This window comes from Xenopus laevis, chromosome 7L, assembly GCF_017654675.1.
Source record: "Xenopus laevis strain J_2021 chromosome 7L, Xenopus_laevis_v10.1, whole genome shotgun sequence".
Classification (NCBI taxonomy): domain Eukaryota; kingdom Metazoa; phylum Chordata; class Amphibia; order Anura; family Pipidae; genus Xenopus; species Xenopus laevis.
The window spans coordinates 7,601,366-7,627,360 of record NC_054383.1 but is presented as its reverse complement, the minus strand read 5'-3'; the positions used below and the strand labels follow the sequence as shown (position 1 = coordinate 7,627,360).

The window sequence follows — 25,995 nt, the reverse complement described above, 5'->3', positions numbered from 1 at the left end:
GAGAGAATTATTTGCAGTGTAAACAGTGTCATTTAGAAATAAAAACGACATCATAAAAAATGACGACAGATTCCCTTTAAATGAAACAGATGTTTATACACAGGAAGGTTTTGTCTCGTCGGGGGCTGCACGCATTTCTCAGAGATACACAAGAGTCGCACAATGTGACACCTTCTCCTTTATTAATTTAACTGAACAGTTAATAATAAACATTGCAAAAAAATTAAACAAAACCCCTATACTATACTACAGTCCCTACGCATCAGATGTACGGCTCCAGTCTCCCACCCTCCAAACATGCCCCCCCTCCAAACCCTCAGAACAGAGCTGCTCTCTCACCTTCTCTTTCATTCAATGCAGAGCATCTCTCCTCTGCCCCACTCTGCAGAGCCTGTCATTGGTCACATGCTTTATCTCTGCACACACACACACACACACATTTCCTCAGCTCTTTCCTCCTATTTGCAGCTTTGATTAACCCCTTCCCTACAGAGCAATTCTCTGCCTCTTGCAGAACATCTGTCCGATACTTAAAATAACTCCGGGGTGTCATTCCCTACCTATTCTTGCAAAAATCCTGACTGACTCCTCCCTTTCCTGCGCAGCATCAGTGTCGTTCCCCGCACCCTCCCCCCCACACAAAAACATTGCCATCTCTTGGTCACACCCTCACTACTGAACCTCCCCTAGTGTTTAGAATACATTACTGCTGGCAAAATTATATCAAGTTTGCTGGAATGGAAAGTCACTGGAAAGACTGGGGACAAGAGGTAGAAGTGGGAGGGGGGGGGAAGCATCAGGACAGCGAGGGGTGACCGACCAACAAAGGGTGGTATTAAAAGCGAATTAGGAGGGGGATTAAAGAAGAGTATTGGAGGTAGTTTGGGGGGACAATGGGGAGGGGGAAATAGGTATGGAAGGTAAGGAGTGAGGTGTGGTGGAATAGTGGCATGGGGGAGGAGGGATTTATTCCTTTGGGAATATTCAGAACATTCTGAGTTTTCTTGCTCCATCTGTTGAATCCAAATGTGCAGATCTCAAGCTGCAAAAGTAAAAGGTTGTGCATGAGAACACGGATGAGCATTTCCAAACGAACAATGCAGCAGAAATGGAATAGGTGGGAGGGAGTCTATCAAGTCAGACCTGAGTAGGGAAGGGAGTTTAGCAAACTAAATGGAACAGTGGCAGGTGGAAGCCAAGGCAGATTAAGCAGGAGCTGTACCTATACTTCACCAGTCATATTGAGCATACTGAGCAGGGGCGGGAGGGAGCCAAGGCAGACTGAGCGGGGTGGGAGGGAGCCAAGGCAGACTGAGCAGGGGCGGGAGGGAGCCAAGGCAGACTGAGCAGGGGCGGGAGGGAGCCAAGGCAGACTGAGCAGGGGCGGGAGGGAGCCAAGGCAGACTGAGCAGGGGCGGGGGGGGGATTGGGCAGGGGCGGGAGGGAGCCAAGGCAGACTGAGCAGGGGCGGGAGGGAGCCAAGGCAGACTGAGCAGGGGCGGGAGGGAGCCAAAGCAGACTGAGCAGGGGCGGGAGGGAGCCAAAGCAGACTGAGCAGGGGCGGGAGGGAGCCAAAGCAGACTGAGCAGGGGCGGGAGGGAGCCAAGGCAGACTGAGCAGGGGCGGGAGGGAGCCAAGGCAGACTGAGCAGGGGCGGAGAGAGCCAAAGCAGACTGAGCAGGGGCGGAGGGAACCAAAGCAGACTGAGCAGGGGCGGCGGGAGCCAAAGCAGACTGAGCAGGGGCGGAGGGAGCCAAAGCAGACTGAGCAAGGGCTATACTTACACACCGTTTCACCAGTCATAGCGGCGAGATGGCCTGGCAGTGTTATCTTCTGGTCCCTGGATGGCAAGCCGATCTTCTGTACCCCCCTGTCTTCTGTAAGCAACTCCTCGCTGTCCTCTGTAATGGGAGGTCTGTCTGGTCCATTCTTCATCAAAACCAGCAGCATCCACTGAGAACGCAATGAGAAGTGAGTGAGCCAGCCAGATGTTGGTCAAGCAACAACAGTTGAAGTTTCACGGCTCCAGAACCTGAACATTAACACTTTGGGGCAGCAGTACTACGGTTCCTCTACAAGCCACATGAAATTTATGCAGCTGGAACGTACCATTCATAAAAACCGTAGAAAGTTGCTATATATTGTATGCTCTGTTACCTTGTTAAGCAGCAGCACAGAGCTCCTAACATGCTGCGCACTGGATCTGTGTACAGATTTTTCTCATAGGCACTCTCTTTAAAGGGATACCGATACAATTATCAAAACGATTTCCTTCTTCTAGGACACAGAGAGCCACAGGTGTTTAACATCACTAAAGGATAGGCAAATGCTCACCTTCGTCCATATTGATGAACTCTTGCCTCTCTTCTTGGTCTCCTGTGCGTCGGTTGTGTGAGCGCTGCACAATGTGGGATCGGTCTCTGATGTGATGGCCGATGCTCATTTGCTCCATGCCGCTGTCGGAGTCCCGTACTGCTCGCCGTGTCTCGCGGATCTGAAAGGAATGAAAGAAAAGCAATGCTATAAACCAAACCATCTCTCTTTTGGTCTCCCAGCAGCCACTCTACAGATACGGCCATACGTTATTCCACAATGATACAGTGTAATGAACAATAATAGAATATTGCCTTTGCAAATAATAATATTTGAATGACAAGCTCCTCAGGCAAGGAAACGCATTATTCTACCCTTTCAGGATAGGTCACATGGTTTTTCAATTGCCATAATTGATACAACGTCCCTTTAACCTTTTAAATGCCACAGATCGTAGAATCTACGTTCTGTGGCAAAGGTACTTGAAATGCCACAGAACGTAGATTCTACGTTCTGCAGCATTTCCTGGTTCAGGAGCGGAGGAGCGGCTGTTAGAGCCGTTCGCTCCGTTCCTGCTCGATCCCCTGCCCCTAGGCAACGAGCAGAGCAGGGGATCGAGTGGCCCCTGGGGCGCGATCGCCCAGGGGCCCAAAAACAGCAGCAGGCACGTGTTACTTACGTGTCCTGCTGCTGCAGCCTGCACCGGATCGACGATCTCCGCCCCCACAGCACACAGACAGGAACCACGAGGCAGATGTCTTCCAGAGGCTCTTCCTGATCGCCTGCAACAGTCTCCAGCGACTTTTTCAGGTTAGTGCAACAATTACACACACAAACACACCAACACACACTTATTACAGTAATACACACTTAGATTCACACTTACACACACTTACACATACATTTTTGGGGATTGGGGGGGTCACTTACACTCACTGCACTTACACACATGTGCACACGCACACACGCGCACATAACATGTAATTTACCATTTGTACACACACACACGCACATACATGGCATTGTGGCTTTTTTTTTTTTTTCTTATCGCATCGTTTCTTTTTTTGGCTGAAAAAAATGTTTTATTGCCATTACGCATAGCGTATTCGCTAACCGTACTGTGCAATACCTTTTGTATGTTATTTCGGTGATTATATTGCAATTTTGGGTATTTTGGTGCATTTTTAGCCATTTTATTGAATTTTTAGCCATTTTATTGCATTTTCAGCTCTGCATATGTTGTGTTCACTTGTTTCTAGCCGTAGAACCTGTTTGGCCCATCTAAAATATTCAAACTGTGATTCTGACGGCCGATAACACTAGTCTGGAAAAAAAACATTGATTTTTGTGGTTTTATTGGATTTTTTTGCATTTCACCCTTTACTGCCTTATTTTGTTTTGCCTTGTAAATTTTATCTACTATATATCCATTTGGGGGTCTCTGTGCGCCACATAGTTTGGTATATCTATGCATATTGGGCATCAAAGTGTTCAGTAGACCTCTGGCGTTCATATTTAGGATGTTTTATGCTGATACGTTACGAAATGTGGGGCATATAATGGGGTAAAATTCAAGCTTTCTGACAATTTTCAGAAATTTGATAAAAACCGTTATGTTCAGCATTGCTTTGCAGTTTGGCAGTTTGCAGTAGAAACACTTATTTACCCATATTGGATTCGTCAGAATGTGTACTTTCTGAAAATATATGGTTTTCTGGGGTCTCTGTACTGTTAGGGGGGTCTAATGTCGCATAATACACACACCAGGTGCTTATATTGCAGCAGCCAGCGCGTCAGCTGTGAAAATGTATATACACTATTGTCATTTGGGGGTCTCTGTGCGCCACATAGTTTGGTATATCTATGCATATTGGGCATCAAAGTGTTCAGTAGACCTCTGGCGTTCATATTTAGGATGTTTTATGCTGATACGTTACGAAATGTGGGGCATATAATGGGGTCAAATTCAATCTTTCTGACAATTTTCAGAAATTTGATAAAAACCGTTATGTTCAGCATTGCTTTGCAGTTTGGCAGTTTGCAGTAGAAACACATATTTACCCATATTGGATTCGTCAGAATGTGTACTTTCTGAAAATATATGGCTTTCTGGGGTCTCTGTACTGTTAGGTGGTCTAATGTCGCATATTACACACACCAGGTGCTTATATTGCAGCAGCCAGCGCGTCAGCCGTGAAAATGTATATACACTATTGTCATTTGGGGGTCTCTGTGCGCCGCATAGTTTGGTATATCTATGCATATTGGGCATCAAAGTGTTCAGTAGACCTCTGGCGTTCATATTTAGGATGTTTTATGCTGAAACGTTACGAAATGTGGGGCATATAATGGGGTAAAATTCAATCTTTCTGACGATTTTCAAAAATTTGATAAAAACCGTTATGTTCAGCATTGCTTTGCAGTTTGGCAGTTTGCAGTAGAAACACACATTTACCCATATTGGATTCGTCAGAATGTGTACTTTCTGAAAATATATGGTTTTCTGGGGTCTCTGTACTGTTAGGGGGGTCTAATGTCGCATAATACACACACCAGGTGCTTATATTGCAGCAGCCAGTGCGTCAGCCGTGAAAATGTATATACACTATTGTCATTTGGGGGTCTCTGTGCGCCACATAGTTTGGTATATCTATGCATATTGGGCATCAAAGTGTTCAGTAGACCCCTGGCGTTCATATTTAGGATGTTTTATGCTGATAAGTTACGAAATGTGGGGCATATAATGGGGTAAAATTCAAGCTTTGTGACGATTTTCAGAAATTTGATAAAAACGGTTACGTTCAGCATTGATTTGCAGTCTGGCAGTTTGCAGTAGAAACACTTATTTAACCATATTGGATTCGTCAGAATGTGTACTTTCTGAAAATATATGGTTTTCTGGGGTCTCTGTACTTTTAGGGGGGTCTAATGTCGCATAATACACACACCAGGTGCTTATATTGCAGCAGCCAGCGCGTCAGCCGTGAAAATGTATATACACTATTGTCATTTGGGGGTCTCTGTGCGCCACATAGTTTAGTATATCTATGCATATTGGGCATCAAAGTGTTCAGTAGACCCCTGGCGTTCATATTTAGGATGTTTTATGCTGATACGTTACGAAATGTGTGGCATATAATGGAGTAAAATTCAAGCTTTCTGACAATTTTCAGAAATTTGATAAAAACCGTTATGTTCAGCATTGCTTTGCAGTTTGGCAGTTTGCAGTAGAAACACTTATTTACCCATATTGGATTCGTCAGAATGTGTACTTTCTGAAAATATATGGTTTTCTGGGGTCTCTGTACTGTTAGGGGGGTCTAATGTTGCATAATACACACACCAGGTGCTTATATTGCAGCTGCCAGTGCGTCAGCCGTGAAAATGTATATACACTATTGTCATTTGGGGGTCTCTGTGCGCCACATAGTTTGGTATATCTATGCATACTGGGCATCAAAGTGTTCAGTAGACCCCTGGCGTTCATATTTAGGATGTTTTATGCTGATAAGTTACGAAATGTGGGGCATATAATGGGGTAAAATTCAAGCTTTGTGACGATTTTCAGAAATTTGATAAAAACCGTTACGTTCAGCATTGCTTTGCAGTTTGGCAGTTTGCAGTAGGAACACATATTTACCCATATTGGATTCGTCAGAATGTGTACTTTCTGAAAATATATGGTTTTCTGGGGTCTCTGTACTGTTAGGGGGGTCTAATGTTGCATAATACACACACCAGGTGCTCATATTGCAGCAGCCAGCGCGCGTCAGCCGTTAAAATGTATATACACTATTGTCATTTGGGGGTCTCTGTGCGCCACATAGTTTGGTATATCTATGCATATTGGGCATCAAAGTGTTTAGTAGACCCCTGGCGTTCATATTTAGGATGTTTTATGCTGATAAGTTACGAAATGTGGGGCATATAATGGGGTAAAATTCAAGCTTTGTGACGATTTTCAGAAATTTGATAAAAACTGTTACGTTCAGCATTGCTTTGCAGTTTGGCAGTTTGCAGTAGGAACACATATTTACCCATATTGGATTCGTCAGAATGTGTACTTTCTGAAAATATATGGTTTTCTGGGGTCTCTGTACTGTTAGGTGGTCTAATGTCGCATAATACACACACCGAGTGGTTATATTGCAGCAGCCAGCGCGTCAGCCGTGAAAATGTCTATACATATTGTCATTTGGGGGTCTCTGTGCGCCACATAGTTTGGTATATCTATGCATATTGGGCATCAAACTGTTTAGTAGACCCCTATGTTTATATTTAGGATGCTTTATGCTGGTAATGATACATGGACAATACGATGCTGGAAAGTTGAAGCTTTGAGGCAATTTCCAGATATTTCACCAAAACCGCCAAATTTGGCAAAGCCTTGCGACTCAGTAGTTTGGAGCAGAAAGGCATGGGTATCCATTTTAGATTCCGTAGAATGTGTACTTTCCAAAAATATATGGGTTTGGGGGGTAAACATATATTTCTGTGTTTTTACCCCGCAAAAATGCAGTCAATGTGTTGATTTTTCATTAGCTGAAGTTACCCACGGGACTGTTTGTATGCGCTAACTTCATTTTGGGGCCTCTAAATGCCAGATACTTTGGTAAACTTATGAACAATGGCCACCAAAATGTTCAGAGGAACCCTGGCAATCATATTTAGGGTGCTTTTTCTTAGTACGTAATGACACATGGGTGATATGGTGCTGGGAAGTTGAAGCTTTGAGGCAATTTTCAGATATTTCACCAAAACCGGCAACTTTGGGAAAGCCTTGCGACTCAGTAGTTTGGAGCAGAAAGGCATGGGTACCCATTTTAGATTCTGTAGAATGTGTACTTTCCAAAAATGTATGGGTTTGGGGGGTAAACATATATTTCTGTGTTTTTACCCCACAAAAATGCAGTCAATGTGTTGATCTTTCATTAGCTGAAGTTACCCACAGGACTATTTGTATGCGCTAACTTCATTTTGGGGCCTCTAAATGCCAGATACTTTGGTAAACCTATGAACAATGGCCACCAAACTGTTCGGAGGAACCCTGGCAATCATATTTAGGGTGCTTTTTCTTGGTGCATAACGATACATGGGTGATATGGTGCTGAGAAGTTGAAGCTTTGAGGCAATTTTCAGATATTTCACCAAAACCGACAATTGTGGGAAAGCCTTGCGACTCAGTAGTTTGGAGCAGAAAGGCATGGGTACCCATTTTAGATTCTGTAGAATGTGTACTTTCCAAAAATATATGGGTTTTGGGGGGTAAACATATATTTCTGTGTTTTTACCCCACAAAAATGCAGTCAATGTGTTGATTTTTCATTAGCTGAAGTTACCCACGGGACTGTTTGTATGCGCTAACTTCATTTTGGGGCCTCTAAATGCCAGATACTTTGGTAAACTTATGAACAATGGCCACCAAAATGTTCAGAGGAACCCTGGCAATCATATTTAGGGTGCTTTTTCTTAGTACGTAATGACACATGGGTGATATGGTACTGGGAAGTTGAAGCTTTGAGGCAATTTTCAGATATTTCACCAAAACCGACAACTTTGGGAAAGCCTGGCGACTCAGTAGTTTGGAGCAATAAGGCATGGGTACCCATTTTAGATTCAGTAGAATGTGGACTTTCCAAAAATGTATGGGTTTGGGGGGTAAACATATATTTCTGTGTTTTTACCCCACAAAAATGCAGTCAATGTGTTGATCTTTCATTAGCTGAAGTTACCCACAGGACTATTTGTATGCACTAACTTCATTTTGGGGCCTCTAAATGCCAGATACTTTGGTAAACCTATGAACAATGGCCACCAAACTGTTCGGAGGAACCCTGGCAATCATATTTAGGGTGCTTTTTCTTGGTGCATAACGATACATGGGTGATATGGTGCTGAGAAGTTGAAGCTTTGAGGCAATTTTCAGATATTTCACCAAAACCGACAATTGTAGCAAAGCCTTGCGACTCAGTAGTTTGGAGCAGAAAGGCATGGGTACCCATTTTAGATTCAGTAGAATGTGTACTTTCCAAAAATATATGGGTTTGGGGGGTAAACATATATTTCTGTGTTTTTACCCCACAAAAATGCAGTCAATGTGTTGATTTTTCATTAGATGAAGTTACCCACGGGACTGTTTGTATGCGCTAACTTCATTTTGGGGCCTCTAAATGCCAGACACTTTGGTAAACTTATGAACAATGACCACCAAAATGTTCAGAGGAACCCTGGCAATCATATTTAGGGTGCTTTTTCTTAGTACGTAATGATACATGGGAGATATGGTGCTGGGAAGTTGAAGGTTTGAGGCAATTTTCAGATATTTCACCAAAACCGACAATTTTGGGAAAGCCTTGCGACTCAGTAGTTTGGAGCAGAAAGGCATGGGTACCCATTTTAGATTCAGTAGAATGTGGACTTTCCAAAAATATATGGGTTTGGGGGGTAAACATATATTTCTGTGTTTTTACCCCACAAAAAATGCAGTCAATGTGTTGATTTCTCAGTAGCTGAAGTAAAGTCCTGATCAATTTGGATGTGCTAACTTCATATTGGTGTCTCTAAATGCCAGATACTTTGGTAAACCTATGCATAATGGGTATCAAACTGTTCAGTGGACCCCTGGCAATCATATTTCAGGTGCTTTTTCTTGGTACCTAATATAGTTTGGGATATGCGGAGCAGCAAAATAAAACCTTTGAAATGATTTTTCAGAATTTTGAATTTTTTTTTGAAAAACCGCTATATTCAGACAAGCTTTTATGTTTGGTAGTTGGGAGTAGAGAGACATAGTTACCCATTTTGTAATCGGCAGAATGTGTACTTTTCAAAAATGTATGGTTTTCTGGGGTAAACCTACGGTTTCAGGATTTTTTGCCTTGGAATCTAAAGCATGCTGTTTTCTGCCTTAGTGCTTTCAAAATTCGGTAATATACTGCCGGGAGTTTTTGCTGTACAGAAATCCTAAATCTCCCTAAAACTATACATATCTGGTATTGGCACGTTCGAGAGACATAAGGCTTTCCAAATCAGTTGGATTTTCATCCCTAAAATGAAATATTTTTCTGGTATAAATTGATATACGATGAAAAATGGTAATTTTTCATTTTTTTTTGGTATTTAGCACTATAAATTTTTTTGCACAGGTGGAAATACATGAAAACTCAGGCAGATTTAGAAAGCTCAGTTTCTACCGAAAAAAACAATGTATAGTTTTCCTAGGTAAACTATAGGTTTCCCCTCAGAAAATGCCCCTAAAGTGAGAGAGCACAAAATGTTTCAAAAACGGCTGGCATTTCGCGTAACCAAAATGTGAAATTCTGCTGGCACTTAAAGGGTTAAAGTATAAGAAAACCTTTAAAAGAAATGAATGTACAAATGATGAGGGTACTATTCTAAGAACTTTTGCACTTTACATTCATTATATATTTTCTTTTTTCCCTAAGATATTCAAGGGGTTGTTCACCAATCTAAACACAATTTCAGTTCAGTTGTTTTCAGGTTGTTCTCCAGAAATAAAGACTTTTTTCAATTACTTGCCATTTTTCCAAAATCTAAGTTTAAAGTTCAATGTCCCTGTTTCTGGTGTTTGAGTCTGGCAGCTCAGTAATTAAGGCACAGATTCTAAACTGTTACAATTTTGCAACATTTAGTTGATACATTTCACAATTTAGAACAGTTTAGAGAGTCTGCGACCCCCCCCCCCTTCCCAGAGCTGCTTTAGAAAAGAGAAAAGTTAGACTTATACTATAATATTAGAAAAACCGTCACACATAGAAAACAGAAAGTAATTGGAAATATTCTTTAATTCTGGTGTAACAAACTGAACGGAAAAAAGTGTTGGAAGGTTAACAACCCCTTTAAGGGAAACATGTACTGTTAAAGGAACCGTAACGCTAAAACGTATTAAGTTCAAAATCTATTCTATACGCATCTAAATGCATCTGCCCTGCACAATTTTACATATTTCAAGTGCTTTATGTGAAAATACCATTAAAAGTCCTGTTCCGGTTCTCCACAAAAGGCGATATGGCGACTTCAGCTGTGCCAGACCCTACGTGCGCACCCCACAGCAGCTCCTGACATCACCTCCCAAGCCGGAAGCCAGTTGCTGCAGCTTTATAAAGGATTTTCTCACCCTTTGTTAGCTGCCGATTTCTTCTTAAACATTCCTGCAAATTACGTTCTGAAGAAGAAGGCATACCTGCCAGCAGGCGAAGGAATGCGCAGAGTGGATTTATGGCTGACCTGGGTGCTGCTTTTCCTGCTCGCAGCATTTACAGCCATAAATCATACTGAGTTTAAATACAAGGGGCTAGAAAAATCCTTCATAAATCTACAGCAACTGGCTTCCGGTTTCAGGAGGTGATGTCGGAGCTGCAGTGGAGCGCGCACGTAGTGTCTGCCACAACTGAAGTCGCCCTATCGCCTTTTGTTGAGAACAGGAAGAAAAATTTTAATAGTATTTTCACATAAAGCACTTAAAATATGTAAAATTTTGCAGGGCAGATGCATTTTAAGAGGGGTATAGAATAGGTTTTGAACTTATTAATTTTTAGTGTTACTGGTCTTTTAATATGAATGAATTTTGTTACAACAGTGCCACCTGCTGGTCAGTTTCCCACCAGTCTGACCACACCAACTAGTCAAGGAAGTTGTCAGAAGAAAGAAAGAAGCTGATGTTCTTTTGCTCAGGAAAGATTTGAGAAACATTTCTAATTCTTTTCCTAAGCAGAAGAACATCAGCCTCTTTCTTTCTCCTAAAAACTTCCTTGATTTGTTGGTCAGACTGGTGGGAAACTGACCAGCAGATGGCGGTTATAACAAAATTCATTCATATTAACAGTACATGTATCCCTTAATATCTCGGAATAAAAAGAAAACAAATAATGAATGTAAATTGCAAAAGGTTTTAGAAAAGCATCCTCATCAATTTTACATTCACTTATTTTAAAGATTTACTTATCCTTTAACACTTATATCATGTTGCACCAATAGGAATTAAGTCCTTGCTTTGTTGCACATCCCTAGGCTGCATTAAATCTCTAACAATTACAAGCCATCTGTCTTTGTCATCGGTGGCCAGTACATACTCTGATGTGCTAATTAGTTGCAAACTGGAATAAATCACAGCAGGGACACAGCCTGGGGCTAGAACATGGACTACATTAGAGGAAAACCCTACTAAACGTGCAGGACAAGGATCTGTGAAAGAAAAGAGACAAGGTAAAACCTTCTGTAGAGCAACACGTACCCCTTTGTTCTTCCTTTTCTCTAGTGAGGGCAGCTGCAATAACTAGATGAACCCATCCGATTAAAGGGCTCTAGGTAGGGATGCACCGAATCCAGGATTCGGCCGAATCCTTTTGCCCGGCTGAACAGAATCATAATCTGCATATGCAAATTAGGGGCGGGGAGGGAAATCGCGTGTCTTTTAGTCACAAAACAAGGAAGTAAAAAAACGATTTTTTGCATATGCAAATTAGAATTTGGTTTGGTATTTGGCCGAATCTTTTGTGAAGGATTCGGGGGTTCGGCTGAATCCAAAATAGTGGATTCGGTGCAGCCCTAGCTTTAGGTACACAGAACAGTTATAGGGTTAATTCACCTTTAAGTTAAACTTTAGTATGTCATTGAATGGCCTATTCTTAGCAGCTTTTCAATTGTTTTTATTTATTTATTTTTTTAAATAGTTTTCCTCTTCTGCAGCTTTCAGTATTCAAATGGGGGTCACTGACCTCTGCAGTTAAAGCTATTGCTCTGTGAACCTACAAGAAAAGATCTTCACACCAGAGGTCACCCCATTAGACTTGATGGATAGAACTTTCAGTTGAAGCAGCGTAGGTGGTTCTTCACTGTGAGGACAGTGAGATTGGGGAATGCACTGCTGGTTCATGTTGTGATGGCCGATTCTATTAATGCTTTTAAAGGAACAGTTCAGTGTAAATATAAAAACTGGGTAAATAGATAGTCTGTGTAAAATAAAAAATGTTTCTAATATAGTTAGTTATGTAATGTATAAAGGTTGGAGTGACTGGATGTGTAACATAATAGCCAGAACACTACTTCCTGCTTTTCAGCTCTCTAACTCTGAGTTAGTCAGTGACTATAAGGGAACCCACATGGGACATAACTGTTCAATGAGTTTGCAATTGATCCTCAGCATTCAGCTCAGATTCAAAAGCAACAGTTATGTCCCATGTGGCCCCCCTTCAAGTCACTGATTGGTTACTGCCTGGTAACCAATCAGTGGAAACCAAGAGAGCTGAAAAGCAGGAGGTAGTGCTCTGGCTATTATGTTACACATTAGTGATGTGCGGGCCGACCCGAGGCCCGCGGGACCCGTGGGTTTACCGGCAGGTCGGGCGGGTTCGGGCCGACTCCTGGACAAAATGCGCGGGTCGCGAGCAGGTGCGAGCTCTTCTCCTGCTCTCCTCGCCCTAGTACTGCTGGCTTCCGGCGCCGGAATTATACACTTCCGCCTGCCCGCCCCATTTGTGACATCACTGCGGGGCGGGGTCTATAAATAAAGGAGAGCAGCGGGCCCGGGTCGGGTGCTGGTCGTGAAATTCTCGACACATCCAGTCACTCCAGCCTTCATATATTACATTTTTGGCTAATTATATTAGATACATTTTTATTTTGCACAGCCTATTTACCCAGTTTTTATTTTTACACTGAACTGTTCCCTTAAAAGGGACTTGAGTAATTTCTTTCTATGAGTGTGTAGATAGGTAGGTATAAGTATGTGCATATACAGAATGTGCACTGGGGTTCAACACATTGTTGTTTGGGCTACTTACCCCGCCAGGTGCCATGCGAGTCTGTGTGGTCTCGTGATATACTTTAGGGGCACTAACCCCCGCCATATTGGAGTAAGAGATAACCGTGGAAGAAGAGAATGTCTGGCAGTTTGATCCAGTTGTCATTTGGTCCTGTGGAACAATACAAGGTGTAGGTCAGAGGATGGATTAATGGGGAACTTTTGTGAAAATGAAAATTTTATATAAGCTTCATCATACTGAAATAAGAATTTTTCTAAATACAATCAATTAAAAAATCTTGCATTGTTTCTGAAATAATCAAGTTTATCTTCACTATTCCTCTCTTGGCATCTGTTTCTCTTCATTCTGTCTTCATGCAGCAGTTGGGTGTCAGATATTCATTGACAGTTAGATCCAATATATCTTATAGGGGGGCTCCTTTTGCCTAGAAGATATATTAGAGGTCACTCTATTAAAATCACCAGACATCGTGTCTCTCTACATGCAGAATTTGTGCAAAAGGCAGTTATTTTGTTAGATTTTGTTTGTACTGGAATCGGTAATTTGAGTGAGCTCTTAATACATCTGCTATGAAAGGGAGCCCCCCTATAAGATATATTGGATCATTCATCTGACACCCAACTCCTGAATGAAGACAGAATGAAGACAAACAGATGCTGAGAGAGGGATAGTGAATATAAAATTGATTATTTCAGAAACAATGCAGAAATTTTAATTGATTGTATTTAGAAAGTTTCTTACTTCAGTATGAGGAAGCTTATATAAAATTTTACTCTTTAAAGAACAGAGACAAAACACTGTTGCACAGAGGAGGTAATCACAAACGAATTTGTTAACGCATGTAGATTGAATCTCTGGTGCTTAAGTGAAAAGAATGAGTTGCTATACCAACTCTCCCACTCCGATACACTCCCGGCTTATTGGACCCACTCGCTGTTGAATCACGGGGCAGGGCATGGTCAGCTAAGCGTGTGTGTAGGCAAAATAAAATAAGTAGGAGGCAGGAAACAGACAAGACAAAGGAAGACAAATTGGCAGTGCCAGCCAATAATCACTGCAAACACAGGGACGCCTCAAGTTGTTTAACAAGGTAATACAACAAACAGAGTACTGCAAAAGAGCTTATTCACCTTTAAATTAACTTTTAGTATAATGTAGAAAGTGATTTGTGGCTTTTGAGTTATTTAGCTTTTTCTTCAGCAGTCTGGTTGCTAGGATCCAAATTCCCCTAGCAACTACGCATTGATTTGAATGAGAGACTGGAATATGAATAAGAAAGGCCTGAATAGAAAGAGCAGTAATAAAGAGTAGCAATAAAAATATATTAGTAACCTTACAGAGTATTTGTTTTTAGATGGGGTCAGTGACCACCGTTTGGAAGCTGAGTAGGGATGCACCAAATCCACTATTTTGGATTCGGCCGAACCCCCAAATCCTTCACAAAAGATTTGGCCGAATACCGAACAGAATCCTAATCTGCATATGCAAATCAGGGGTGGGAAGGGGAAAAATTTTTTACTTCCTTGTTTTCTGGCAAAAAGTCACGCAATTTCCCTACTGAAAAGAGTCAGAATAAAAAAGCAATTCATTAAAAAAAAAAAAAAACTATACAAATTACAAAAACCAGTTGAAAAGTTGCTTAGAATTAGCCATTCTGTAACATACTAAGTGGCAAATTTATCAAGGGTCGAATTTAGAATTCATGTGAGTTATTAAAAAGTCCCCTAAACTGCCATAAATTCGACCAATTGAAATTTATTTAAAAAAAATCTAATCTTTTAAACTCAGATGAATGTGATCGATCCGAAAACTCGAACCGAATTTGAATCTAATTCGATTCGAATATTAAAAACTCAAGTTTATACTCAGAAGGAAGGCTGCAAACAACTACAAATTGATCCCTGGACGCCTCCCAATGATTTAAACAGCTATGATAGTATGATAAATCTCGAAAATATAAATATATATATATATATATATATATTTTTTTTTTTAAAAAAACTGGAATTGAATTTGAATAAATGCCTAGTCGAATTTGACAGTTTCGACCATAAAAGAACTCAAAATTGAATTTTCAATTCGACCCTTGATAAATCTGCCCCTAAAAGTTGACTTAAAGGTGAACCACGCCATTAAAGGAACAGTTCAGTGTTAAAATAAAAACTGTGTAAATAGATAGGCTGTGCAAAATAAAAAATGTTTCGAATATAGTTAGTTAGCCAAAAATGTAATATATATAAAGGCTGGAGTGAACAGATGTCTAATAAAACAGCCAGAATCCAACTTCCTGCTTTTCAGCTCTATAACTCTGAGTTAGTCAGCGACTTGAAGGGGGGCCACATGGGACATTTCTGTTCAGTGAGTTTGTAATTGACCCTCAGCATTCAGCTCAGATTCAAAAGCAACAGATATGACCCTTGTGGCCCCCCCTCAAGTCTCTGATTGGTTACTGCCTGGTAGCCAGGGTAACCAGTCAGTGTAAACCAAGAGAGCTGAAAAGCAGGAAGTAGTGTCTGACTGACTTGTTATACATCAATTCACTCCAGCCTTTATACATTACATATTTTCCCAACTATATTAGAAACATTTTTTATTTTGCACAGCCTATCTATTTACCCAGTTTTTATTTTTATACTGAACAATTCCATTAAGGGGTGAGAAGTAAAGCAATAGCGAGGGAAGAAAGTAGCAGATGAGACTCAGGAAGTGAAGAAGCATCTGTATAATTGGGGGAAGGTCACACAGGGCTGATTGATGGGTAGCGGAAGACGGTTATTGGACAAATAGCTATTCTATGAATCTTAATGAAAACACTAAGTTGTTCCAAGTAGAGAAGGTGAATAGTCAATAAAACAGGTCAAGATACTCACCACATTACCCACGAGGTCGTTCATCATCCCAAACATGTCCATATATCCGCCCCCCTAAATAGAGAGAGAGAGAGAGAGAGAGAGAGAGAGAGAGAGAGAGAGAGAGAGAGAGAGAGAGAGATCAGCATCAGATACATTACACAGTGCAACCCCTCCATCAGCATTAACTCTCCACTTGGCAAGAAGAGTTCGGGCAATGTCCCATGGGGCTACGGGAGTAACAACACACGAGGGTCAGTGCAAGAACTAAAAATTAATGTGGCTAAAAATGGCATATTTTATACACTGAACTTATTGCACGAGGCTAAAGTTTGAGCTTGTCAATAGCAGCAATGATCCAGGACTTCAAACTTGTCACAGGGGGTCACCATCTTGGAAAGTGTCTGTGACACTCACATGCTCAGTGGGCTCTGATTGGCTGTTGAGAAGCTAAGCTTAGGGCTCGTCACTAATTATCCAGCAGAAAATGAGCTTCCCTGGCTGTAATATAAGCTGATGCTACAGGGCTGATTATCAAAGGGGAAGTACAGTCTAAAATAGAATAAGGCTAGAAATGCTGTATGTTGTATACTAAACATAAACTTACTGCACCACAAGCCTAATCAAACAAATGATTTATGCTTTCAAAGTTGGCCACAGGGAGTCACCATCTTGTAACTTTGTTAAACATCTTTGCAAGACCAAGACTGTGCACATGCTCAGTGTGGTCTGGGCTGCTTAGGGATCGTCCCAAATTATCAAAACAGAACAAGTCAAATAATATCTGCCAGAAGCCGAAACAGCAAAACGGATTAATAATCAGAATATACAGACTGCACTGGGTCCTGTGTTGTCATGTAATCTAATGTGGATTTTATAGTTTTTGTATTGTTTAATACAAACTTTCTCTAAATCTCCAGAACCAGTGGCTGCAGCAAAATAATCCTCCAAATAGAATCTCAGTTGATCTGTTTAAATCTGGCTCGATGATCTTTGTTCCTGCAGCTGGAGTTGGAAACAGTAAAGGGGATGCAAAGGCAAAATAAAATCCAATACAAATCTCTACACAGTCGCCGACAGCTATACAGGGAAACAAACAAAGCTGCTTGAGTTCTGCATGGCTGGGAAGTAAGGCGGGGGCTCCCCCTGCTGTTCATAAGTATGATTGTTTCCCTGCAGAGCAGTTAGGGACCGTCTGACAATTCCTATCCACAGCAGTAAATGAAGGGAGAATTTCACGCATACAGTCAGGTTTGTTATAAAAATGGTACACATTTTTTATTTAAATTATATTGGAGATTTCTTTTTTCTTTTTCATTAAAGAACCTAAAAAATCTGATTTTATTTTTTTGACTTTACATGCCCTTTAAATTCTGATGCTAATTGCACTGGTTTCTGTGCTGCCATGTAGTAATTATGTGTATTAATTACTAATCAGCCTTATATTGTGACATTTCTATTCTATGTGTTGTGTATATTGTGAGTGGGTCCCTAAGCTCAGTAAGTGACAGCAGCACAGAGCATGTGCAGTGAATCAGCAGAAAAGAAGATGGGGAGCTACTGGGGCATCTTTGGAGACACAGATCTTTACTGCTAAAGGGCCGTGGTTGCCTTGGGCTGGTACTGAAGCACAAAACATCAAGTACAACATTTCTAACCTACTTCTTTAGTTCTCCTTTAAACAAGTCTATATGTCACACCTATTCTAATGTATTCAATAAATGTGCTAGCTCTGTCCTGTAATATGGGGTGTGATTTCATTAGTAATGGAATGAGGGCAGCTTGTACTGTGATGTCCCTAACAAAGGTTCTGTACCACGAGTTCTGAACTGATCAGCCCAATAATGGTTCAACCCTGTCGCTTAGGGTGGGTGTCGTATGTGCAAATCAATAAACTAGAGAGGGGGTGTACGGTCCTGAAAATAGGAAAAATAAATGTGTTTAGAGTAGGGATGCACTGAATCCAGGAATCGGTTTGGGATTCGGCCTTTTACAGCAGGATTAGGAAGAAAGGAATCCGAACTCTAATTTGCATATGTAAATTGGGATGGAAAATGTGTGACTTTTTGTCCCAAAACAAGGAAGTATAAAATGCTTCCCCTTTCCATCCCTGATTTGCATATGCAAATTAGGATTCGGTTCGGTATAGGGCCGAATCTTTTGTGAAGGATTCGGGGGTTCGGCCGAATCGAAAATAGTGGATTAGATGCAGCTTCCAAAAGGTGGTCACTGACCCCACCTAAAAACAAATAGTTTGAGTCCTTTTAGGGAATTTCAAATGAAAAACCTTACTTATCCATAATTAGTTTACCTCTTCCCCAGTGTAACCAATCCCAGCCTGGTTAGTCTTTCCATAAATGAGCCCTTCTATACCCATAAGCTGCTCTTCTTTGGCCTCTCTCTATTTCAATAATACCCCATGTAATCACTGTAAGCCTCATCTATTAATACTATGGGCAAAATTGCACCCCTAAAATCTATGGAGCCTATTAGCCGCAGGATGCCCTAAAATGTGTTCTGTAAGTATTAGCAACTATTGTATCAATTCTAACAGCTGCCTGTAATGAAACCCAGAGATTCTGCTCAGCAGGGGCAAAGATAAAAAAATGTATCAATTTAGAACAGTGTACAGGGTCGGCGACCCCCCCTCCCAGAGCTGCTTTAGAAGGTGAAAAATGAAACTTTACACTTCAATACTAAAAAAACAGTCACACATAGAAAATAGAAAGTAATTGGGAAAAGTCTTTATTTCTAGTAAACAATCTGAAACCAGCTGAATTGAAAAAAAGTGTTGGAAGGTGAACAACCCCTTTAAAGGAAAACTATACCCCCCAAACAATGTAGGTCTCTAAAAAAGATATTGCATAAAACCCAACTTCATGTAAATAAACCATTTTCATAATAATATACTTTTCTAGTAGTATGTGCCATTGGGTAATCCTAAATAGAAAATTGCCATTTTAAAAAAAATAAGGGCCGACCCCTGGGATCATACGATTCACTGTGCAGACAAACAAACCATACGTTAGGTCACATGAGCCAATTAACAGACAGAGTTGTGTATTTTGCTTTCACAAGTCTTCCTGTTACAGTTAGAGCTGCAGTAGTTCTGGTCAGGTGATCTCTGAGGCAACACACAGACCATCACAACATGGTGGCTCAAGGCAAGAGATGTAAAAGGGCAACATTTACTTAAATATATAGACCAGTTTGGTAAGATTCTTTTATATGCCACTTAATTTGATATAATCTGTTGCTCAAGTATTCATTTTGGGGGTATAGATTTCCTTTAAAGGAGAAGGAAAGGCTAAAACTAAATAAGCTTTATCAGAAAGGTCTATATAAATACACCAGTAAACCCTCAAAGTAATGCTGCTCTGAGTCCTCTGTCAAAAGAAACAGCACATTTCTTTCCTTCTATTGTGTACTCATGGGCTTCTGTATCAGTATCAGACTTCCTGTTTTCATCTTAAACCTCCAGGGCTAGGGCTTGAGCATGCTCAGTTTGCTCCTCTCTCCCTCTGCCCCTCCCTGCTGTAATCTGGCCCAGAGCTATGAGTGAGCAGGGAAACTCAGGCTGGATGTGATCTCACACCAAGTGAATACTGCAGCTGCTATGCTAAACAAACAGAGAGCTTCTAGAGCCGTTTACTCAGGTATGGTAAAGCATTCTACAGAACAAATAGTGTTATAGCTTGCACTATTGTGGCTAATCTATTGGCAATAAACTGCTTCAGTACCTTTCCTTCTCCTTTAAGCTTTCAGCACAAGGTGCAAAGTAAATCACTGTGGGTGTAGTGCAGCTCTGCACAGCAGGTAATAGGTACAGGGACCTGCTGCATCAGAACATCATACAAACTCTCATGAAACAGAGCAGCAAAGAGAAGGAAGCCCTGTATTCATAGTGCTACTTGCAAACAGGGTATAAAGTGCAAAAAAAGCATGGCAATTTGCCCTCAAATTTTGCACTAATGTATGCACCCTGTCACGTACTAAAGCCTTGTATTTTAGGTATTGATACTCCCAAGCTATCCGGGCCCCTGTACAAAGAGAGACTATGAAAGACAGAGACACTGCTACGACTCTCCCCCACAATACATACCAACTGCCTGGCCTGAGACAAACATCTAAACGCAGACTCAAACATTCCGAACCACAAAAAATATCCATTTCCCACATCTATGAAACAAAGCCTTAACTTCTCTACCCCACTGAATGCCTATTGCTATAGAGCTCCATGACTCACAGGTCCCATCTCACACTAAATATCTCTCTGCCTGACCTACTTACTATAAAGTGGTGCACAAGCAAAGATGCCACCACATTAAAAAAATATCTTAACATCTCTGTGCGTTTTTCTTTTCAAGTCCATATTTGTCTGATCTATAATAAACCACAAAAAATACTTCTACAGTAAAACTTCGATTTTAAGTCCCCTGATTTTAAGTTCACCCACATTTTATATTTTTTATTTGTGGTCCCACCAATTTCTAATGCATTTCAATGGGTGCATTTCCCTGATTTTAAATAGTTTTCCAGTATTTTACATCAAAATTTTGTCCTGATGTTCCCAAAAACTGCTTTTTTCCCCTCTATGAATGTTATTATTAGTGAAATAAAGAGGTATAAAATACTAACCAGATGTATATTGTGCCATTGTTGTGCCTGTAAATGGTCAATTGCAATGAGTGTGTCCCTTATACAGTCCTGCACCAATCACTTATTGCTTTAGGTTGTGTATGTGACTAACAGAGAGACTTGCACGTGCCCCCCATAGTGTAACATTAACACTGCAATGTTTAACCCTTGTTATTAACACACTAAGGGGCAGATTTACATAGGGTCGAATATCGAGGGTTAATTAACTCTCGATATTCGACTGCCGAAGTTAAACCCTTCGACTTTGAATTTCGAAGTCAAAGGATTTACCGCAATTCGTTCGATCGTTTCGAAGGATTTTAATTCATCGATCAATCGATTTTTCTTCTACCAAAAAAAGCTTACAAAGCCTATGGGGACCTTCCCCATAGGCGAACATTGAGGTTCAGTAGGTTTTAGATGGCGAAGTAGGGGCTCGAAGTTTTTTTTAAAAGAGACAGTACTTCGACTATCGAATGGTCGAACGATTTTTAGTTTGAATCGTTCGATTCAAAGTCGAAGTAGCCAATTCGGTGGTTGAAGTAGCTAATAAAAAACATTCGAAATTCTAAGTTTTTTTTATTCTATTCCTTCACTCGAATAAAGTAAATGTGCCCCTAAATATTGTATCTCAAAGTAAAACTCACTCCTGTGCTTATATCCTTTCAGTACTTGAAGAAAAAGTTACTTTAAAGGAGAAGGAAAGCTACCGAGCAGTTTATTGCCAATAGATTAAGCTGTAACACTGTAATTAGTCTGCAGAATAATTTACCATACCTGAGTAAACAGCGCTAGAAGCTCTCTCTGTTTGTTTAGGATAGCAGCTGCCATATTAGCTTGGCGTGACATCACTTCCTGTCTGAGTCTCTCCCTGCTTGCCAATAGCTCTGGGCTCAGATTACAGCAGGGAGGGGCAGAGGGAGAGAGGAGCAAACTGAGCATGCTCAAGCCCTAGCCCTGGAGGTTTGAGCTGAAAACAGGAAGTCTGATACAGAAGCCCATGAGTACACAATAGAAGGAAAGAAATGTGCTGTTTCTTTTGACAGAGGACTCAGAGCAGCATTACGTTGAGGGTTTACTGGTGTATTTATATAGACCTTTCCGATAAAGCTTATTTAGTTTTAGCCTTTCTTTCTCCTTTAATGTATTGTGGTCCCTCTGCTTTCCAGAGAGTTTTGTGCACCACTCGGCCTGTGTGGGTATATGTTCCCTTTAATATATAGCACCCCTGCTTGCACACTTACCATTCCCATCATGCCATAAGGGGTCACTGCGCCAGGCTGCTAAAGCCACGTTTTCGAATTCAGTAGCACCAGCAGGAACATGGAAAGAGAGGAAATCATCATGAGAAAGTATAACAAGTACAACAAAGAACCCAAGAGACAAGTCTGCTCCATATTTAGCTCATTGTGCAAGTAGAGAGCAGTGCACATCTACTGCAGGAAACAGTGGGTTAAAACATATTTGCCAATGTTAATAATAGTAATAGTGGGATGTGCAAAGGGTTGGATCCCCACATAAATCAATATACAGAACCCCCCTCTAGTTACTAAAAAATTAAAGGTTATTTGTGGTCTTGTAGGTATTCATGCTCACTCCTCCTTGCAGATCACTCCTCATTCCCAGATACTCTAGGGTTTTATTGCATGCAGGGATGCACCGAATCCAGGATTCAGTTCGGGATTCGGCCTTTTTCAGCAGGATTCGGATTTGCCCAAATCCTTCTGCCCAGCCAAACCGAATCCTAATTTGCATATGCAAATTAAGGGATGGGGAGGGAAATTGCATGACTTTTTGTCACAAAACAAGGAAGTAAACATTGTTTTCCCCTAATTTGCATATGCAAATTAGGATTCGGTTCGGTATTCTGCCGAATCTTTCGCAAAGGATTCGGGGGTGCGGCCGAATCCAAAATAGTGGATTCGGTGCATCCCTAATTGCATGTTTTAAGATCTACCCACGGATTTCCAGAAATGTTTAAAGGGGTGGTTCACCTTTACGTTAGATTTGAGTATGTTATAGAATGTCTAATTCTAAACAACTTTTCAATTGCCCTCCTTTATTTATTTTCTTTATAGTTTTCTTAATTACTTGCATTCTCCTTCTGACACTTTCCAGCTTTCAAATGAGAGTCACTGACCCCATCTAAAAAAATTGTATTGTATTGTTATTGCTACTTTTTTTTTTTTTTTATTATTCATCCTTTTATTCAGACCCTCTCCTATTCATATTCCAGTCTCTTGTTCAAATGAACACATGGTTGCCAGGTTCATTTGGACCCTACAATTGATTTGTGCAGAAAAAAAAGGAACTGCAAAGAAGAGTTAATGATGTCGCACAATCTATATTATATTAGGTGTGAAATTGATAGTATACAGCAGGAACACAGTGTAACGGAAACATTTATATTTATGACAATGATAATTGTGGTCAATTCATGATCACCTCAATCCGTGAATAAATTCATTATGTGAATACCAAAATCAAGTGGTGTTATCATGTCTGATGATAGTCAATTAATAAATATAAATAGTTAATTGGTAAAGTGCATAAAATGCCAATTTATCTAATAAGCAGTTCACTTTGCACTAATATGCCAAAAAATTACCCGATTAAAACACAACGTTTAATAGCTCCTTTAAAATAGAGAGGGAATTAATAATTTTAAAAACATTTAAAAATAGAGATGTATAACGATCTGGTATCGCTGTTGTAGGGATTGCAGCATATATAGTGAATAAAGTAGCCCCTATTGTAAAATATAAGGCTATTATAAGTCACGAGGAGTTTCATGACCATATAAAAGTAGGAGGCCGAAGGCCAAGTGCTTTTATACAGGTCATGGAACTCCGAGGTTACTTCTAATATCCTCATATTTTCCAACAAGGGCTACTTTATTTATTATAATACTCAAGTTTTAGTGAGTCACGTGACAAAAATGACATCACCACTCACCGTTTATAACTGATGACATCACTACTCACCATTTATAAGGATATAATTTACAAGATATCCATGGCTTTTGTGTATTATATAAAGTTTATTGGTCCCACCAAGATCTTACATCGACCTGTATGCTCTCTAATAAATTGTATAAGCTTTGGTGGGGATCAAAAGGGTATATAGGGCATTGTTTATTGGGTGGTCAGTAATGTGAATGGGAACAGAGGACAGACCAAAATTGGTAACCTTCAACTTAGTGCATCACTACAGACGTAGAATCCAATATGGCGTGCAAAGAGACGGTTAACGAACACTTTGTCATCTCAGAGAATGGCCCATTCCCTGTCACTTGTTCTACTGCAGCACTAATAACTGGAAACAAGCGGTTGCCCACAAAGTAAGTCTGTATTGCCGTGATCAAAGTACCATGGTTCTGTCCGGCGCTACCTCTTATTCAACACAAAATTTTTTGCCCCCATTCCGCCCACTTCCTGAAATGCTATCGCCCCCACCAATTCAAATGCATACTGCTGAACTTCGCAGTGGAGTAAACGCCTGACACACATTTCGCCCGTGAAGGCTTTCTCAATGTCACTTGGAACCTAGCGACCAGTCTGCTGAAAATGCTAACTGGAGAGCTGTTGAATAAAAAAAAAGCTAAATAACTCAAAAACGACAAATAATAAAAATTTAAACCAATGGCAAATTGTTAACTCAAAGGTGAACAACCCTTTTAATGCGTGTGTGTTTTTAAACCCGATTCTTTCAGTAGTTGTGCACTACTTTTCACTTAAGTAATGACAGTGGGCAAATTCGCCCCTGCATAGTAACCCATGGCAACCAATGAGATAATTGCTTTCACTGTTCAACCTACTGCTAGTTGAAAAAAGCAAAGCACTGATTGGTTGCTATGGGTTACTGACCACTGTTTATAAATGAGCCCCAATATGTAACTTAGGCATGGGCGCCTGAATGTTTGCATTCATTTATGACTCCTAGCCGATTCCATTTAGTGAGTGCCACATGCACAGTAACATTGTGGTTTATACGGTCAGACAGGCACAACAGATTTTAGACTGGCCACAATGGCAGCTGTTTGGTATTTGCTGTTCTACACCATCAGCTGTTCTGTTGCACAAAAGCTGCACAAAGAAGCAGACAGTTCAGTAGCTACAGGACAAAGCATCAGTAGCATGTGACAGACCGTGACCTAGAGATTTTATATAGCAGAAGCTCAATGATCACAAGTAGCTGGAGGTAAGCTCTAGATTTCAGACATGAAGAAGATGCAAATTCTCACCTGTATTGTGTGAGAGGGGGCAGGGCGTGGAAGCCCCCTAACACTGCCGTCGGTTAAGCTCAGATACGGGGACATCCCATAGTCTCCGGAGAACATGTGGCGCATGTGCTGGCGATGCAGAGCATACGGGTCCCTGGAAAAGAGAAACATTGCTGACAACATGGCCGCCACTTGCACAAGCCTGACACACAACAGATTTAAAAAACATAAAAAAAACAAACAAACAAACAAAACTCACATAAGGTACATGGCCGGGTCCTGTGGATCAGTGTCTCTCATAAAGCGAAACATGACGCCCAATCAGAACGTCAATCCCCCGTCACCCGAAGCTTCTTCTCTATTGGCTGAACAGATAAATAAAAGCACAAGTCTATCTGTAATACAATGTCTGATATTACACACACATCATCCTCCTGTCTCCACACACTATGTTCCCGTCTCCACACACACAATTATACTTCTGTCTCTACACACACGCACATCATCCTCCTGTCTCCACACACACACATCCTCTTGTCTCTACACACACAATTATCCTTCCGTCTCTACACACACACTATTCTCCTGTCTCCACACACACACACACCATCCTCTTGTCTACACACACACACACAATTATCCTCCTGTCCCCACACACACCATCCTGCTGTGTATCTACACACATATCATCTTGCTGTATTTACACACAGACATAACCCTGCTGTCTCTACACACATCATCCTCCTGTCTCTACACACATACATACATACATACATACATACACACACACACATACATACATACATACATACATACATACACACACACACACACCATCTTGCTGTCTCCACAGACACATTACACAGACATATAACCCTGCTGTCTCTACACACACACCATCTTGCTGTCTTTACACACACAGAGAGAGATAACCCTGCTGTCTCTACACACACATCCTCCTTGCGCACAGCATCCTCCCTCACATAACGGTATCTCGGCAGAAAGCCTCGCCTATGGCCCCGAGCACCTACATCTTTTCAGCAGCGGAGAGCGCTACCCCTCGGGTCACGGATACAACACAGCACAACAATTGCGAAACCGCGGACGCTGCTAGTTCCAAGAAGCTATTAGGCCTCGGGTGACGTCACGAGCACGTGACCTTAAGCCTCGGGGAACGTCTCTATCACGT

At 41.1% G+C, this 25,995-nt stretch overlaps 1 protein-coding gene across 3 annotated transcripts; it reads right to left on the bottom strand.

The window, feature by feature from the left end:
• Positions 1 to 162: 162 nt before the first annotated feature.
• On the bottom strand, positions 163 to 25,995 carry mlf2.L (myeloid leukemia factor 2 L homeolog). Of its 3 annotated transcripts, none has more exons than XM_018224462.2 (9): positions 25,838 to 25,995; positions 25,066 to 25,171; positions 24,828 to 24,960; positions 21,829 to 21,867; positions 15,968 to 16,021; positions 13,116 to 13,247; positions 2,335 to 2,494; positions 1,785 to 1,953; positions 163 to 1,042 (listed from the first exon to the last, which is right to left on the bottom strand). In XM_018224462.2, exons 2-8 carry the CDS (start codon positions 25,116 to 25,118, stop codon positions 1,793 to 1,795), a joined length of 732 nt encoding a protein of 243 aa, XP_018079951.1. In that variant the 5' UTR covers positions 25,119 to 25,171; positions 25,838 to 25,995; the 3' UTR covers positions 163 to 1,042; positions 1,785 to 1,792.

Coding starts and splice junctions, on each gene's coding strand:
- mlf2.L (XM_018224462.2), bottom strand. CDS start 25,118: ATGTTTCGCTTTATGAGAGACACTGATCCACAGGACCCGGCCATGTAC. Junction 21,868..24,827: donor CCCCCTCTCACACAATACAG/GTGAGAATTTGC, acceptor ACGTGGCTTTAG/CAGCCTGGCGCAGTGACCCC. Junction 13,248..15,967: donor ACGACCTCGTGGGTAATGTG/GTGAGTATCTTG, acceptor ATTGTTCCACAG/GACCAAATGACAACTGGATC.